The sequence below is a fragment of the Corvus brachyrhynchos genome, unplaced genomic scaffold (genome assembly GCF_000691975.1).
Source record: "Corvus brachyrhynchos isolate BGI_N302 unplaced genomic scaffold, ASM69197v1 scaffold10, whole genome shotgun sequence".
Classification (NCBI taxonomy): domain Eukaryota; kingdom Metazoa; phylum Chordata; class Aves; order Passeriformes; family Corvidae; genus Corvus; species Corvus brachyrhynchos.
Genome location: NW_008236180.1, coordinates 4,550,425 through 4,568,430, shown reverse-complemented (window position 1 = coordinate 4,568,430; position 18,006 = coordinate 4,550,425). Strand labels below are relative to the sequence as shown.

At 50.6% G+C, this 18,006-nt stretch overlaps 1 protein-coding gene across 1 annotated transcript in view; it reads right to left on the bottom strand.

Moving 5' to 3' along the window:
• The window catches only part of KCNQ2 (potassium voltage-gated channel subfamily Q member 2), a gene marked incomplete at its 5' end in the record, with an annotated part of 75,509 nt that extends 57,505 nt beyond the window's left edge, over nt 1-18,004 (bottom strand). Inside the window, one exon of the mRNA XM_017735766.1 lies at nt 17,829-18,004. Within this exon, the coding sequence (XP_017591255.1) occupies nt 17,829-18,004 (176 nt within the window). The remainder of the gene's footprint in view (nt 1-17,828) is intronic.
• Between the last annotated feature and the right edge of the window lie 2 nt (nt 18,005-18,006).

The following is an 18,006-nucleotide window of genomic DNA, read 5'->3' as shown; positions in this document are numbered from 1 at the left end:
CCCTGCCTTCCTTCTATTTAGGCAGCACGTTTCTCAGAAATAAGAGCAGGATATAGGTTCAAATACATTTTATCCTTCAACATCCACCACTTCTGAAATCAGTTTCCACTCCAAGGGCTCCTCCAGCCTTTTGCCTGTACTTGTAACAGTCAGAGAACAGAACTGGCATCATCTGTCTGGAGTGCCAGAGCCAGAGTCCTGATCCAAACCCACGGACTGCAGGAATTTGAGCAGAAATTGGGTTTGCATGACATAACTTATCCCTAGTCCAGCAAAGGATTGTTTATCTTCACACTTAGGAGTGAGAGTGAGCTTAAGAGCTTTTCTGGATTGAAGCCTCAAAGAACAAAAGCCATCTGGAAATGCCAGGGAATGGAGATCAAGATCTGAACGCTTACAGTGGGAAAAGGAGTTAAATGTAAGGAATTGCTTGGGTTTTTTACAGGCTGGCTCTAATCATTTAACTTAGGCTGAATAAAAGCCTTATTAATAATAATGACTGCATGCAAAGTTCTAGCTCCAATGTTCTGCTTTGTCCTCACCCAGAATGAATCACTGGGAAATGCTTGTCTGCGTATTCTCCTCGCCCTGCACACGCAGCCTCAGAGGAGCCAGATGTCTGGAGGAAAACCCGAAGTATTAATCAAGCCTGTGCACCTGCCAGAAGAGTCTGTTCCTGCTGGGATTCAGCTCTGCTGGGCTGAGGTTTTCTTTCAAAAAATTTGGTGGGGAGAAATATATTCATGCAGCTGCAGAAATGGTTCATGGGAGAGAATCCTAAAGCCCACGGTGTAATTACAGTGCATTGGGAGGTAAATTAAGAGTATAAAATATTGGACATTTAAGTAATTCTTAAAATGTCTGTGCAGGCATTTATTCAGATCATGTTCATTGATTTTAATGTGAGGGAAAGTTGCTGTCTCATGCAATACCCATATTATTCAGATTGAAATCTGAGCACTGCCTCTCTTTCATCCCACAGGGTATTCCCCCAAAAGAGCCTCTACTTCCTCCCCACCCTGGAGAAATCCTTGCTAGTGAGCACAGGAATACAAACCTTCCTAATCTAACCTTTATCCCTATATAAAGATCAAGTTATTTCTGTTTCCTAAGTCTTGCTTTTCTGCAACACCTCAAGAAAATTAAATTTCAGAAGCCAAGGAAACGCTGCATGGTTGGACCGTGCAGGAATTGAAATTCCTCTTGCTGAGGTCAAGCTCCTCTGACCGACCTGGGCAAGTCACTCGATCTGACTTAAGTGAGCTCTAAAACTGGGTTAAAAGAAAGCTGTCCCTATAAAGTGTAATGCTGCATCTCATCTAAACATTCCTCGAGGGAATGTGATATATAAAAATAGGCTCTGGTCTAATTGCAGATAGGAAGATTGTCTCCAATCGGGCTGGTTCCCGCGGCAGACAGGAATAGTAGCTGGTTTTTCAAAGGTCTGTCCCAGAAGCAGCTATTCAGCTGGAGCCCGAGGTTTCCTGCCCACGAAGGACGAGCTCCATCCCCCTGAGCTCCTTCAGCTTCACTTCCCCACCTCCGACTTTGCACTAGTTCCACAGCACCACGAATTCCAGCACCTCAGCAACAAAAATCCTTGTTGAGAGCACCCACAGGGAGCTGCTGCCGCAGGGGCTTGGCAGCTCTCAGCAGCCACTTGAACTATCCCAGACCCACCAAAGGCAACTAAATGGCTCAAAATCCTTGTGTTACCTTTAAAAACCCCTGTCTCCCCATGGGTGAGGCCCTTGGCTTGTGCTCCTGTAAAAGCAGGACCCCAGAACTGTTGCTCTTGGGCTCCCTCCCAGATAAGAGTGAAGGAGAGTGGCCAAGATACTGACAATTTCTAAGGCACTCAGATGCCCCAGTCACTTCCCAGGGTCCCCTCCCTGCTACATTCCTTGACAATTAGAAGACAAGGATGTGGTTTCTGAGAACCAGAGGCTAATGGATAACACCAATGTGTAAAATGCAAGGATTACCAAAGCCCTGCTAATTTCATTTGCTCACTGGTTTGTTTAATTAACAGAGTCTTGGGGAAAAGAAGGGAGTATTTGCAAACTACCCATAGAATATGTCTAAAAGTTGGTAATTTCAACATCTGTTTAATTTTACCTCTCTTGTCCCAGGTAGTGAGCAGGAGCTCACAGCCAAGGTGCAAAAGAATTGGCTTACAGCCTTTTGATTTCAGCTCCCAAAAGATCATGACCCCCAAGCTACGTAAAAAAAAAAGTAATCTGAAGAATAAGAGGAATGCCACAATAATCAGGATTGATGTTCCCTCTCACCCACTCCAGCACAAATCAGGAATAATGCCCTGAAAGCCAAGGGGGCTGCACTGCCCCAGGAGAGGATCCAGCTCAGCTGGCTCCAAACCCTGCGATGCCTGAGAGACACCTGAGTTTGGCACAAGAGAAAATGCAGGATTGGGTCCAGCCCCAGAAATAAAGAGCCTGTGGTCAGTTTTGGAGCTCTGCATCCTTCCCCACGTTGGTAGGCTGTCATCATCCTCCACGGCAGAGGTGGCAGAACATGGCCCTGGTGCTTTCCATGTCTGTGAAGCTGCTCCCATCAGGATGGGAACATTCTTTCCAGGAGCAGCACCTGGGCCATGCAGACAGGCAGCCCAGAGGAGCTGCCCAGGGTAAAGGGATGCAAAACAAACTTGCATCTCTGGAGAGCTCATCATTAAGCAGGCAGTGCTCTTTAGTCCTAAAAAATTGCTGAACCAGCCCAGTTATGCTGCAGAGGGGGGAGAACATCACGCCAGCTGCCAGTCAATCCCTGCTTAACTTCACCACTAACAGAACTATTTTGGGTCTCCCAGGAGTTGCAACTCTGAATTCAAAAGTCCTTTTCCACCTTTTCCTCTCCATCAGCAAAGTTTCTCTGAGCAGCAGCCAGATTTGTGCTAGCTGTGTGCTCCCCAGGAGCGATGGGGACATCATCCTGCCACCACCCACATCGGCACCTCCTTGGCTCACAGCAGAGATCGGCCAGCTCGTGACACCTGCACAGACGGTGCCAGCTCTTTGCACCTGATAAATTAATCCCCAGCACCAAAGGACAATTAATCACTTCTATCACCTCTCACTTCTTCCCCGGCATAACCCGAATTCTGCAGGTGGATGGCCAGGTGTGGATGGGAGAGCAGGTGAGCACAGCTCACACATCGAGAACCGTTTGCAGAGGGAGAGGCTGCCCAGAGAGCTGCACACCCCGGGATGTGGAGGGAAGCCATGATCCTTGCCAGATGAAATAAAGGCAACCTCAGTTAATGAGGGAGCCTCATTTGAGCTGGGCAGCTTTGGGGGGCTGCTGCAAGCAGGGCTGGGTGTTGAGAGCGAGCATGTGCAGATCACGGCTTTTGTGCTCACCCGGATTCTTGCAAAAGAGGTGACAATACCTCATGCAAAGCTCCCCCAAAACTTCCATCAGTGGAAGAGGGGAGGAGCGATGCGTGTTCCCCCCAGCTATCCCTGCAGTGCAGCAGTTCACAGGTCAGCACAACCTTTTCATTTCAGTCAAGGCTACATTACCCAGCCAGTCCCCAAACCTCACCCCTGTCCCTCACTGCTGCTCATTGCTATGACGTGGGCAGATGGGAATCAGGCTCAGACAGCGCCAATCAGGTGGTGACTAAATCTCTGTGGATCTCCTGACTCCTAAAGCAATGGATGAACCTCAAACGATTGCCCTGTCTGGCTGCCTCTCTACCTAAAATTTGGACCTGTTGGCTGGTTTTCATCGAGTTTTCCAAAGTGATGGGCAGCAGTGAGGATAAGAACCTCTTCCCCTCTGTTTTTGCCCCTCAGAGGAGGCTGCCATGTGAGCTCCATGGGGCTGGCACACACCAGCCAGCCTGGGAAAGCCACGAGCTCCCGGAGAGCAGCTCCCCCGTGTTCCCCCGCACAGCAAATGACAGGTTTGTTCCCTCTACTTATTTCCCTGTGCCAGTAAACACAACAATAAATAGCAAGCTGCAGGAGGCAGATGATTGTGTGGTGAAAGGTGGAAAACATCTAAAAATGATTTAAAGCAGGGAGGAGAATAGGAAGAGAGAGCTGTGGATTATAATCTCTGAGGAGGAGGAGGAGCTGCTCGCCTGGGCAACGGCAGCAGAGGCAGGGAAGGTTTTCCTTCCCACCCTGCAGCTCCTTGCTCCGGGTGATGCTCAGGTCCTCTGTGCAGGTCCCTCCTTGCAAAGGTCCCCAGACCCAGCCCTGGCATGGGACACCAGCAGCCCCAGCCCTGGGACAGGAGCAGGGGCAGCACTGCAGGGGCTGGACCCTTTAAAAACTCCTAAGGAGCAGGGACACAGGGCATGGACACTTTAAAGCTGAAGAGAGATTATCTAGCTGCCATTTCAACATGCTGGTAAATCAAAGTCGATGGAAGCCATATGCTCTGCTGGGAAGCATCCATCTCGTTGCCAGGGAAACATCCTTCCCATTTAAAATGGCAGGCAAAGGCTTGCAAAAATCTGCTTTTAACTCCCTTTTCTCAGGCATGATCCAAGTCCCCCAGCAGCTCCCCCAGCCCTGCGGCATCGAGCTGTACTGCTGCCTGGGAGAGCTGCTGCAGCTTAGCCTGGGAACACGAGAAGGAGATGGTGCCTCTCCCGTGGGGTCCAGAGGAAATCAGAGCCAGCCTGGCAGCAGTGAGATCCCACATCAAATTCCCAGCTTAGTCCCAAGCCAGCTTCCACAGTTCATTCCTCTGGAAAAAAAACAGGGAATCACCTGCCTGGGTGACATCCAGCAGCTCCACTCAGGGATGCTGCAGGTGCCTGGTACAGACACACACAGATGTGCCCAGCTGTGGGGCAAGACCCTGCTGCAGCAAGGGAATGACCAACAGCACGACTACGGTTGGGTTTGTGCTGCTCAAACCATCTCCTGCAGAGCTGCAGGTGCCACCCATTCCTTACAAGCAGCGAGCACGAATCTGACCTTGGGAATTACGGCAATCCGCAGCCAGGACTGCAGGCTCCAGGAGCTGGGAAACCAGCACTGAGCTCAGCAGCTGGCTGGATCTGCAGCTGGCCCTGGGTCTCCTGCTCTGCATCTGCACCTTCTCCTAGCTCCCTCTAAGCCAGAGGTACAGTCCTTGTAACTGTTCTAACATGGTCAGGCTGGTTTACCAAGGCCTCTGTCAGCTGCGGGAGGAGGAGGTGATGGGGATGTGGGAAGGAGCACTCCCAGAGCACAGTTTATAATCTGGCACCATGGAAGTCACGGCAACAAACGCTCTTCAGCCTATTAACCCTAATGAATTTGCATGGGATTTTGTTTTAAACAGAAGACACAAACCAGTGCCCGCTGGGACAAAACTGGCATCCTCTTGCAAAGATGTTACTTCTCTGTGTTTCCCTGTCACCTAAGCCTCTCATGATCACAGAATGGTTTGGGTTGGAGGGGGCCTTAAAGATCACCTCGTTCCCACCGTCCTGCCATGGGCAGGGACACCTTCCACTAGACCATGTTTTTTCAAGCCCTGTCCAACCTGGCCTTGAACACCTTCAGCCCCTTTTTTTTTTTAAACAGTTCTCATTTATTGTAAATCCCATAAGCAGATGAAGCCAAAACCAGAGCATTTTCTATTCTGATAAGTAACTATGCCTTAAAAACATTTATAATGGAGATCAGAGACAATATTTAATAATTCAAAACGTAGGAAGGCCTGATGGGACAAGGATACATCCTGAAGGCTCCTTGTCTGTATGGGAAATGGTTATTGCAGCTGGAGGAGGGAGAGGCTAGGGTTACAGCCTGGGGAGAAGGGATGCTGGATTTTTATGCTGCAGGCATCCTGTGTCACTGAATTCCTCTGTACCTCAGCTCCCAACTGGAAAACGGGGTGATGATTCCCCCCAGCACACAGAGGCACACCTGAGGTTAATCCCGGGTCTAGCTCAAGATACGTCCATGACCCTCAGCAAGCAATAAATCATTCTGGAGTAGCACAAAGCCTGGCACAAAAACCACTGCAAAGCACACCAGCAACCAGGGCTCACGTGGACCAGAGCCAACACAGCATCTTAAGCGACAGCACAAAGCCACCCGGGAGCGCACAGGAGCAGTGTCCTCCAGCACATGACCCCAGGCCATGCCCAGCACCACAGCCAAGGGATTGGTCCTCCCCTAGGTAAGAGCTCAAGGCAGTTGCAACAGTCTTAAACCCCTCTCCCGGATGCTGACTTGGCTCCGGAGCCAGCGGCAGCAGCCGGTGCGGAGCCCGCGAGCAGACGCCGCAGCACAAATCCCCCACCAGGGCATCCTGCTCCTGCCAGAGCCGGGCAGGAGTCACCTTCACTCGGTAGCATCGGAGCCAGATCTCCCTGGCGACTCATCAGCCGGCTCCGAGATATGCTCGGGCTGTCTGGGAATTATGTCAGCGGGCACTGTAAATATCCAATGGCCCTTTTATGATCCCGCACGCTCCTGCTACCTCCCGCTTGGCTCGGAGCCGCGTGCATGCTCTGTGCTGTGTGCTCAGGACACCAACAGTGATACAAAGCAATGAATGGATAACAGCCAGGTAGTATTTGGAGTCACAGCATCCTCAGCCTGCTGCTAAACCAAAGCAGGAGCAGCTCCATCCTGGTTGTGTAACCCAGCCTCACAGGACATTCCCCATAATTAGAGGGCCTTTCCCTGCAGTCCCATGGGGGCCATATGCTGCACTCGTGAAAGGATGCTCAGAGCTGAGCTTCCTCTCCAGCACATATTTTCAGTCTTCCCTAGAAACAGCAAAGAGCAAGAGGAAGCAGGAAGGAGGGAAAAAAAAAAGTTTAATTAATCTTCATTTAATTTCTGCCGTCTTTTAGCAAATGGAAAATAAGTGAGCGAGCCCATCAGGCCTGTGGTGCTTCCCTGGGCTTTACCAGCCCTTGCTTTTCCCAGATGAGATGCACATCCCACCAGGCCACTGCAGCCAGCAGGGAATGCCATCGCAGGGTCAGTCTTGACTCCAGCCACTCTTCCCAACACATCCCACAGGGATGTGGCTGCAGGGCAGATGGGCTTCCCCAGAAACAGATGGAGAGGCAATTCATTACCTTCATGATTTTCTCCATGGAGGTTCAGCTTTTTCTCTAGCGCAGGGTGGGGTTTGGGCAGGTGCTCCCTGCCAAACGCACACCCACAGGCGGCTGCTTGCAAAGATGGGCAGCAAAAATGGCAGGTTCGATGGAGGTGCTCCCCAGGTGCCCGAGTTCTTGCACATGCATGGATCAAGTCCAGGCAAGATCTAACCCTGAATTATTAGCAGGTCTCCTAGGTCTGGCTATTCCAAAGCTTGAGTGGAAACCTGAGATTGGGATGTGTCCCACCTATTTGAGATATTTACATTCCCAGCTCCTGGTAAAACATGTAAGATAGAAACAACTTTAGAGTCCCATTCCCTTGTCTTATTCAGACACTTTCCCTATAATTGCAACCTCAAATTATTCCCCCCATACTAAGACTGATTAAAACCGTCACCAATTTAAAACCAAGTTTCATACCTACATGGTGTTATCTAAACTGACAAAGGACAGGATTAGGTTAGATATTAGGAAGAAATTCTTCCCTGTGAGGGTGGTGAGGCCCTGGCACAGGTTGCCCAGAGAAGCTGTGGCTGCCCCATCCCTGGAAGTGTCCAAGGCCAGGTTGGATGGGGCTTGGAGCAACCTGGGATAGTGGGAGGTGTCCCTGCCCATGGCAGGGGGTTGGAACGAGATGAGCTTTAAGGTCCCTTCCAACCCAATTCTATGTTTCTATTTATCCCATTAATCTACTGATTCCCTTGCTAAGCCCCAGCAGCTCTCTCTGTGTCATTTAACATGACTTGAGATGCTCCCACCAGCCACAACTGCCTCGGGGGAGCACAGGCTCTGGGCCTGGAGGGGCAGCTCAGAGAAGGTTTTGAATTACATCTGTTTTCTGTTGCAGAAAAGAAAAACATCATCAGCTACACAAGGCCAGTGCAGAAATTCTTCATATCCCATCATTAGCTGGCACGGTAAGTGAGAAACTGCTAATTAAGAATAGCATTAAAAACATCTAGATGTTATAAGAAGAAAATGTGGCAAAGAAGAAAAATTCAGTGCAAAATTCTGATAAATTACAGACAAAGAGCTCAGGAAATTCTCCTTCTGTCTAAGTCTTTTCCCTTCCTTACAGGAATAGCCATAACTAAGAAAAAGACCATGACAGAGATGTGTGTCCCCTACCCACAAGAACCAAACCACGAGATCACATTAACCAAGTTTCTTTAGTGCTGATACGGATTAAATGCTTCGTTCCCTCAGGCTATGGAGACACAGCCCTCATGAAGTGCCAGCAATTGAGTTCAAGACATAACGACATGAGGACTTGTCCCTCTGGCTCAGGGTGATGCTTAATTGGGTGTGAAGTCAGCTTTTGGATGAACACTGCCATTAGCATGCTGGCTTCTGTGCATCTCCCAGAGAGGTGCTCTGTGAGGGGCTCTCCTTCCCCCCCAAATTCACAGCAGGGCAGCTTTCTGAAGCCGTGGGCTGTGTCTGAAAAGGCCCATCCAGGGAAAAATGACCCAATGAAATTCCTGCACTGGCTTTGTCTCAGAGGAGCCCATCCACCTTAGCCCATGGCACCTCCAGTCCCTGCTCTAATACCAACGGAGACTGTTACAGACACTCACCTCATCTCTCCTTCTCCCACTGATCAAAAACCCAACAGCACCAGCAAAGCAACCTCTGGGGGAAAAAGACGGTACAAATCCCACCTCCCCCTCAGCCATGAGCCACTGCAGAGCAAGAGCTTCCCCTGGACAAGGACAGCCATTGTGCTGGGTCCCCACAAGAGGTCCCAGCAGCTCCACACCCCAAGATGGACAAACATCCCATGCAAGCTCCTACCCATGCTCCAGACGGCCATGCTCCTTCAGCCAGGAGAGATGGGATCAGCAGCACCGATCTTCCAAAGGATGGAGCCAGTTTGAGGGTTGGTTTTGTTGCTCATTCAAGCCTGGAGTCTTTATATAGTGTCAGGGCAGGATCCAAAAGCGGAAGAGAGACACCCACTCCCAGGGAGTGTAACACACACACTGAAATAAATAGCTCCCTGCCTAAGGGGATGACTCAGGAATCTCACTAGTCCTTAAAGCACAAATCACTGCTAATAAACCCCAGCAAACTTGGAGGAAGGCCTAGCAAGAGGTCAGCTGGGCAAGACTTGGCATTTCCAGCCTTGCCAGGCATAAAGGAAGAGGAAGGATGAGTAACCACTGAAAAATAACAATGTCCAGCATTGAAGCAATGGTCACACCAGCCTAAGCCCTGCCTGCAGTCTACCTGCCTCCAGAGCATTGAGTAGTCCTTGTTACTGGGGAGATGTTTTAGTTTTTACTGCCCCTCCTGGAAGCACTCAGGCTTAGCCACCATATGGCTTGAAGTGGCAGGAGGCAACAGAGCCTCACTCCCTGTTTGTCCAGCTATAATATACAGATATTTATATTTACCTCTTTTGCTCTCCTCTTGAGTGAAAGATGGAGTGCTCTTACATCCCTTATTATGTTCTTCAGATCAGGTAACAAACCTCCCAGCAAGCATAAACTCAATTGATGGCCACTTGGAGACTCTGAGTTGAGCACAAACCCATAAACATGCAGGAGAACGTCTCCCAGAGCTGTCATTTCGCTGCCACATGTAACACTCCAACAGGACAAAGTCAATAGGACCCATTCACAGCCCTCGACGTGCTGCATCTGTAATGAACAGCCAGATCACAGCAAAGCGTCCCTCTGTAGGTGGTCCATGTCATTGGGAAGATGCCACCTTCATCCTCTCAGCCCAACGTTAGCCCTGCTGAGGTTCTCAGACCACAGGTTGGCCAAAGCCAACCCCACCTTCCTCTGCAAACCCAAGGAGCCCAGACAGAAACCAACCAACAATCAAAAAGCAAATCAGGCAACAGGAAATGTTGTTAAAAAGAGAAGGGGAGCAAAGAGAACATCTACCAGCAATGCTCCAACAGCTATTTTACACCTTTTCTGTGTCTTTCAGCAGGGACTGGCTCTTTTTGACTTGATGGACAGAACAGAAGCTTGTAGACTTCTACTCCCTTTAGGGGTGCTTGTACACTGCTGTAATATTAATAGAACAATCTTTTCCCCTTTCTATTCATTTTAACTATTCTTTGACTGATTTTTTCTTTTTCCTTTGCACCCCATATCAGTTTTTCCCACCACATCAACCCAAATCTGCAAGAAACAGACACTGCAGGTACCCAAACACAACCCACTGCCCTCACACAAGAGACACACGAGGGGTACACAAGCCACCCTTGAGTCAGGATTTCTGAGAGTTTATTTTTTTCCTGGGCATCATGATAACTTCATGGAGAGTGACAGGCTCACTGTGGGAGCAGTGTTAGGAGTGCCTGCCCTGCTGTGCTCATCCCTTGCAGTGCGTGACAGCAGCTCCGCTGCCACCCCAGCCCTAATTTGCTCCCATACTGTCACCTCCCCAGGGCTGGCAGAGCTCTAAACGAGAGAGCAGGACTGCCACGGAGATCAGGGTTTGTTTACAAATGAGGAATTTGTGAATGCCTGGGAAAGACCCTCCGGAAGGCAAGATCTGTCCTGAAGAGACCAAGAACCAGCCACGATGGACTGCCAGGAAGTTCAGATGAAGAGCAGTTGCCTCCTAACCCAGTCATTCCCTCTGCCTTTGCCTGTCCTCTCGTTTCTTTTCCCTGTCCCACCCTCCCGTGGGAGGCAGTAAAAAAAGGAGGACCCCTGAATGAAGATGGCAACTGGGCACTTCCCTCTGAAACACAACTGGAGCTGCTTAGGAACTACAACCAGTGTCAATAAGGATTGATTACTTCTGATTTCTCCCAGTCTTGTGTTGCAGATCACAAGAGTTGATCGGGGTTTGCTATGAAAGTTCCATTCTCCAAGGTGGATCTCAGGTCCAGGTCATCCCATTTCAGTGTGGATCAGCTTCATCTCTCCCATTCACCTTACCTGGTGGGGTGTCCACAGTGTAGTTCTGGCTTTGAACACCCCAGTTCCCACAGGCTGTGGCAGGAGGTGGGAGATGCCTCAACTCACTCCTGTTTTTCAGTTTGAAATCCTGCCAGGCTCTGTCTTCTCTCCTCCTTGCCTGGACTGGTCCCACCCAGCTCTCACTGAGGTGCGCAAGGGAATTTCGGCTCCCTCTGCCATCAACAGAGAGAAATGGACACCTCCACATGGCAAACCTGCCCACCTAAGCCTGTACTGAGGCTCCTGTGCGATTTCCATGAGGAAACCAGCATGTATCTGAGTGTCACCACATCCACAATGAAAGCCCACTACGCCTTAAACATCTGGACGTTATAGGTCCCAAGACAAATCAAGTGACTGCTCAGTTACAGGGCTTGCACCCAGCAGTCCCAGTGACTCTGATGTAGCTTTAAATCACCGCCCTACAGCAGCAAGAGCAAGAGGTGAGAAGATTCCAGAGGTTTTCTTGCTTCCTCTCTCGCAAAAGTCTGCTTTTGACATCCAATCCACTCAAAAAAAAATCACTGGATGGATGCTTACCAACACCAAAACTTTTCCACACATCTAAAAAGCACATTAAGAGGCTGGAGCGATGCCAGAGAGAGACCAGAGAGTTCTGCAGGAACTCTCTGCTTTTGCTCATCTACTGGCAGTTGTACAGCCAAGAAGCCCCGAGGCTGTAACGAAGCAGCTCTTGCCATCCCAGCCAGTGCCTTGTGTGAGATACTCCCCATCAAACACTGAGTAATTATTTCAGTGCCTCACAATAAATGCACACAACGCCCCCAAGACACCTCTGCTGTCAGTGTCACAGGAGGCTGCGTTTGCAGCTCACCCAGGATAAGGCCACAAGAACCACGTGGGGAGCCGAGGTCACCACAGCTTCAGGAACTGAGCAAGTTCACACGACTTGCTCATCACACAGCTTGCTCTTACTGGGAGAAAAGATTTACATTGAAATTTACATTGGTCTGCTCCTGCAGTCCTGGTGGAATCATCTTTTGTCACAGGTGACTGTCAGAACAGCCCAAGTCTTTTTGTCTTGTAACCTGATTAGGAGGCATTTAAATATATGGTGGTGAAGGACCCAGCACCCACCATCCTTCTGTGCTCCCTGGTTTTGCCATCATGTGCTCACCCTTCAAGTACATCTAAATACACTCTAAATGCATTCTAAATACAGCCATGAAACCCAGTTCAGACCACCACAACAGTCTGGCTTTGCAATGTGGTTCCTTTAGGATCATGGGGGGATAAAAATCACCGCATTACTCTAAAGAAATGTGTAGCTCAGTGTTGGAGACTCCTCTCTTTGATATACAGGGCCATCACACCAACAGGGACAGGCCATTAACCCTTTGTAGGAACCACTCAGCTCTACCATATCTGTTCTAGAGGAGATTACATGGCAGGAAAAGGGACTGGCACATCTCCTTGTCACCACTGTTTAAAGAATAATCTGTTCTTCTGGAACTAAGAAACCAACTGAGCATTTGGGCTACCTTAAAAAGGGTTATACAGGGCTAAGTGTTTGCTACTTAACTCCCAGAAGCCAAACACTAAATTCACATGCTTTGTATCCTTGTGAGCACCATTGATGCCTGGCAGGCAAACCCTCTGCCCTGCTCACCCTGCCTTGCCAAAGGAATGACACCGTGTCTCACCCTGTCATCCCTTCCTTCTGCTGAAATGCAAAAAAAACCAAATCAAGAAACCTGATTTTTTTTTTTTTTTACCATATCTCTTTGAGCTATGCCCATCTTCCCTTTAGTACAGGATTTGGGGCTTGCCTTTTGGGTTATTCCTTTCTTTTATACATCGAGCCATAGTGAGACTCATCTAGTTGAGGTGTGTTGCAGCACAAAGAGGAGGTCACCCAGGGGATCAGCTTGTTTTTCATTTCCTTAATGTCAGTGTGGGGCGAATGTGATGGCTGGAACGTGACACATTAAAGCGACTGTAATCAGGTTGCTCCCACCAAGCTCTGAGTAAGCAGCTGGAGAGGAGCTCGTGAGGCATCCCACAGGGAAGGTCCCCTGGTCCCTGGGGTGGACACGACCCCACAGCTCAGGGCAGCAGCACTGGAGGTCAGAGCCCAGCAGGTCCATTAAGATCAGCACCTGCGGGAGATCTGTACTGGCCCCTTCATCCCGCTCAACCTGGAGGGGGGAAGGAGAAGCCAGGAGAGGTCCCTGTACGTCGCTGGTGGATGGGCTGAGTCTGGTGGCATCATACCTGCCCACAACAACCCTGGCTGTGGGTGAGGGCTGCCCATGAACCACCACTCCTCAGGGCTTGGGGATGGACAATCGAGACTGTCAGACCACATTTACCCCGAATTCTGATGTAAGAGATTATCTGGGAATGGATCTATGTGAAATAACCATGCTTTTATCAGTTCTGAGGAGTGAAAGGGGTCACAAAAGAGGCCACTTCTGCAAAGAGAAACCTGGAACTCCAGGGAAGCACCTCATCCACTCTCCATGCTCCCCCCCGTGCCAGCCATGGCCATGCCAGGATGCAGGCAGGACACTGGAGAGAGAGGTGGCTTGTCTGGGTGAAAAGGGAAGAACAAATGGGATGGAGATGGTACAAGGAAATTTTAATAGAATTAGACAGGGAGGAAATGTTCCCCCTTATTATAATTTAAGTCCATGCACTTGCTTAATTAACTAAATGTATGGTGCACAGTATGCAGATGAAAAATGCACCCAAACTATTTTTAACACAGTTAAAGAGACGCATTAGGGTTGTAAATTCTAAGTAGGAAACGCAAGAATTATGTTGGTTCCTGAGCACACAGCTTTAAAAGTGCCTGAATCCAGGCTGTTTTCGTGCCACTGCTCCAAAAGCTGCCCCTTCATCAGCTCAGGGACCCAACATGAGCAGCTCACCCAGGGATCAGCAAATGTGTCTCCAGACACCTCAGACCATGGGGATACCCAGTGCAAGTACATTGCTAAGGCTGGCACAGAACAGTCATCCCTCCTGAAATAAGTTGGCAGGTAGGGACAAAAATCACTTTCAAGTATTACAGCCCTTCCTGAGCACAGGGCAGGTTACAGAAACCAAGCCAAAAGGACTAGAAGGGAAAAAAAAATTATTCAGAGTAATAAAATGGAAAAATTTTGGAAGCCAAATGCCCACATGTACAGAGAGCTACCCTGAGATCTAAGTGCTGTTGCACCCCTCAAAAAGCCTGACCTGCTCTTTAAACACAGCTCAACTTTTCAAGTTTCAGCTCAGCCTTGAACAGAATGAAGCCATGTGCTGCATTGTTAAGGATCTGCCAAAAAACCAAAAAAAAAAAAAAAAAAACCCAAAAAACAACAACAACAACAAAAAAAAACCCCATGGGGAGGAATAGAAAGATGTTGAGAGAAATATCAGAAGAAGGTGAGAGATAAGGGAGGCTCAGACCTCTGGGAGCCAGAGAGCACCTCTAGCTACACTCAAAAACAGGGCCCACCAGGCTCAGCTGTCCATGGGGTTGTGCAAAATATATCATATATATCATACACACAGCTCCCAAGAGCAGGTCACCCAGTTGTGTCAGTGTAGGAAGGGCTATTAAGCACAAAAATGAATCATGACACAGAAATATAAAACCGTGCTTTTGCTCACAGAGGTAACGGCGCTTTTAGAGAGGCAACATCTGAGATGAGACCGGGGTTGGGGGAGTGAGAGCTTCCCTGGTTTGAATTTCCCTGATTTCTTATGCATGAAATGCTGTGAAAGGGGATGATCGACAGCAGGAAGAGGTGGGGAATGAAATCAGATGGATTCGATCTAGGATGCAGCACTGGAAATAAATGCAACCTGCACAGGCATCTCAAGGCAGAGCATCAGTGGCCCGGTGCAGAACCAGCCTGGGCCTCTGCAGGCAGGAATTTAGCAGAGGTACTTACCCAGAGGCACCTCTCATATTTCTTGAAACATCTCCACACTGGGAGAGTCCCAGTAGTTTTTGTCTTGGCTTTGGATGCAGGGAGCTGCCTGAGCAGCCCCGGAGCAGCTCCATGCCTGGAAAGGCAGCTGAGTCTGTGAGCATCTCTATGAGCTAAACCCCAGCCTTGCAGCATCACAAACTCACTCACACTGGAAATAAATCTCCATGCAAGAAAGTCCCTGTGAGCAGCAGGAGCAGGGAAATAGCGGTGCTGGTAGTAGGGGGGGCTGACTGAGCCCAAGACAGTGGCAGGACAGGGCATTCTCATCCACAGTCTTCTTCAGGACTGCTGTTCCTGCAGGATGAGGGCTAAAGGTGATTCTGTGCTCCAGGCTTTGGCACAAAATGGGGTTTGGGGTTTGGGGCAGGAGGAGACAGAGTGACCCCAATAGCACAGGTAGGGCACTGCACTGGTTATCGGGACATAGAAATGGCTCCAGCTCTTCCACACAAACTTTGTGACCTTGAGGCAATCTTGTCATCCTCCCACATCTTTGAATAAGCTTTTTATCTGTCCTGTCTGCATTACTGACTTCCAGTTACAAAACCCATTCCAATACCCACAGACCTGGCACAGGCCACACTACACTCACCCGGGCAGCAAGGGGGGATAACTGATGCAGGAGCTTATCCTGGTAACTTTGTGTGAAGTTTCCCATATCCTTCAGCTCTCCAAACACTGTATCAGCAAACTGCCAAGGCTAAACCTATCATGTGTATGGTACAGGACACGGGAGTCCATAGAACTTCCCAATGCACTGTAAAAAAATAATCATATCACTGCCACTTCACAGACATTGGTGCAATTACCACTTCAGCCCTGAATTCAGCCTCCATTTCCCAGCAGGTACGTGAGGGGTGGGGGCAGAGGCTGGTTTTGCACGCTCCCTGTGGTGTCACAGCGGATACAAGTGGAGTCACAAGCCCAGAACAAATGCAGGTACTTGGGCTGGGGGGGATGCAGCTACATGGTGAGAGCCAGGGGGCACTGGGAACAGCCTGGCACTGGGAACAGGGCAGTTTAGGGTGACCCTACTCCTGCCCTGGGAGCATTCCTGGCTGCCCAAGCAAACCCCGCCGCAGAGAGCCAAACAGGTCAGAAGTTAAGACAGAGCAGCTGAAGAAGCCAAAGATGTTTGTAAAGCCCTCACGGACAAGCTTCACCTTCTGCTTGACATTCGGCTTTCAGCCCCTTCCATCTCTGTCACTGTCACCCCAGCATCCCCAGCTGGGGTCTCACCTGCATTTAATGCTGCACACAACATCCCCACCCTCAGTGCACACACACAGGCAATAACCCAGCTCATACCGTGAACACTTGGCCCCTCCACATGGTTCTGGAAGATTTTGTGACACAAACCACCCACAACTCCAGAGGATGGATGGCAGCATGAAGGGTGCTCAGTATGCCCAGTGCTGAACTTCACACTCCTCATCGTAGCTGCAACTGAGCTCCACAGATGCTCTCTCTTCTCCTCTCCCATTTCCCTGGGGGGATGAGCTTCCCCAAGGACCCCAGCTCGCTGCAGTGCTCAGCAAAGCTCCCCCTTCCACCCAGCCAGGACCTCCCCTCTCTGACTGGTCCCACCAACACCTCCAAGGAAGGCCTCATTGTACAAAATGGCTGAGGAGCAGAAAGCACATCCCAACTCCTTATCTTACAGCAGCATAACAGCAAAAGGATGGAGGTGGGAAAAAACCAGAAAAATCCCCAAAAATCCTTTTGCTATGGCTGGCAGAGGCCCTGGCCATGAGGAAAAACACAAAAACTAAACAAAAAAACCATTGGCACCAGGGTAGGAGCATCCCAGCCTGAGCCCAGGCCTGCGGAAGAGCCCAGTGGGACTGTGGAAAGTCCCAGAGGGAAGGGAGTTGCAGTAACACCGAGATTTATCTTGACCCTCCCTTCGCAATCCTGGGAACAACGGGAAGTCATCTGCTCTCCTATGCAGCAGTGCTTCAGAGATGGGAATCCTTCTGCCAAACGCGGGTCAGCGGGGCCATTTCTGCCCAAAACCCGGGTACCAGGGGGGAGATGTGCACCTAAGGGATGCTCCTTTGTTTACCGCTCGGCCGTACAGGCAGGGAGCCCCAGACACTGATTAATATTTCTTTCTAGACACATCTCCCATTCAGACGCTTCCCACGGGGGACAAGAAATACCTCCAGAACCCTGAGCAGAGCCACAGAACCAACCCCAGACCCAAACCGACTGCAGCCAGCCAGAAGGCAAAGATGGGGCCGGGGAGGGAAGGATGCTGGGGGGTGGGGGGGAGGAGAGACGGTGCCTGAGCAGAGCTTTTTGTTCCTCTGCTCACAGCATTGCTATGGTGATTTCAAGCAAGACGGAGGAACAGTCGCTACCCATCACTCCCGCTGCTCCAGCCCCCTGCACCGACCGCATGAGCAGCCCCTTCCCCCGCAAGCAGGAGCGGGCAGGGGGCGACAGGGGCTCCTTGCATCGCCCCTCTCCGGGGAGCCACCCGCCAGCTCTGCAGGGGCAGCTCCTTCCCCCCCGCCCCCTTCCCCGGATGGCCATCACCGCCCCGTCCCCGGGCACCGCCTGGGCTGGGGCGAGGGATGCGGGATGCGGGATTCGGGATGCGGGATGCAGCGGCGGCCCGGCCGGGCGGCCCGACTGCTCTGGGAGAGGATGGGGGCAGCGGCTCAGCCGCCGCCCCCCGCAGCATCCCCCGGGGCTCCCCAACCAGCCCTGGCACCCGGCATCCCTTCCCCGCACCCGCTCTGCAGCTGGAGCATCCTTCCTCTCCGGCGCATTTGGGGGGCTGAGGGGGTGGAGGAGGGCACACCGAACAGGGGGGGGGCCTGTGCCATCAGGTTTGCCCCCCACCCTTTTACTCACACGTATGCGTGGTAAATGAAAGCCCATCCCCGCGGTCTCTCCAGCACATTGTAGAGGAAATTCTGCAGCTTGCGGTAAAAAGCATTCCTTTTGGGGGGCTTCCCGCTGCCCGAGACCCCGGAGCGGGGCTTGCTGAGGATGCTGCCCCGCTTGGAGCTCTCGGAACCGGCGATGAGGA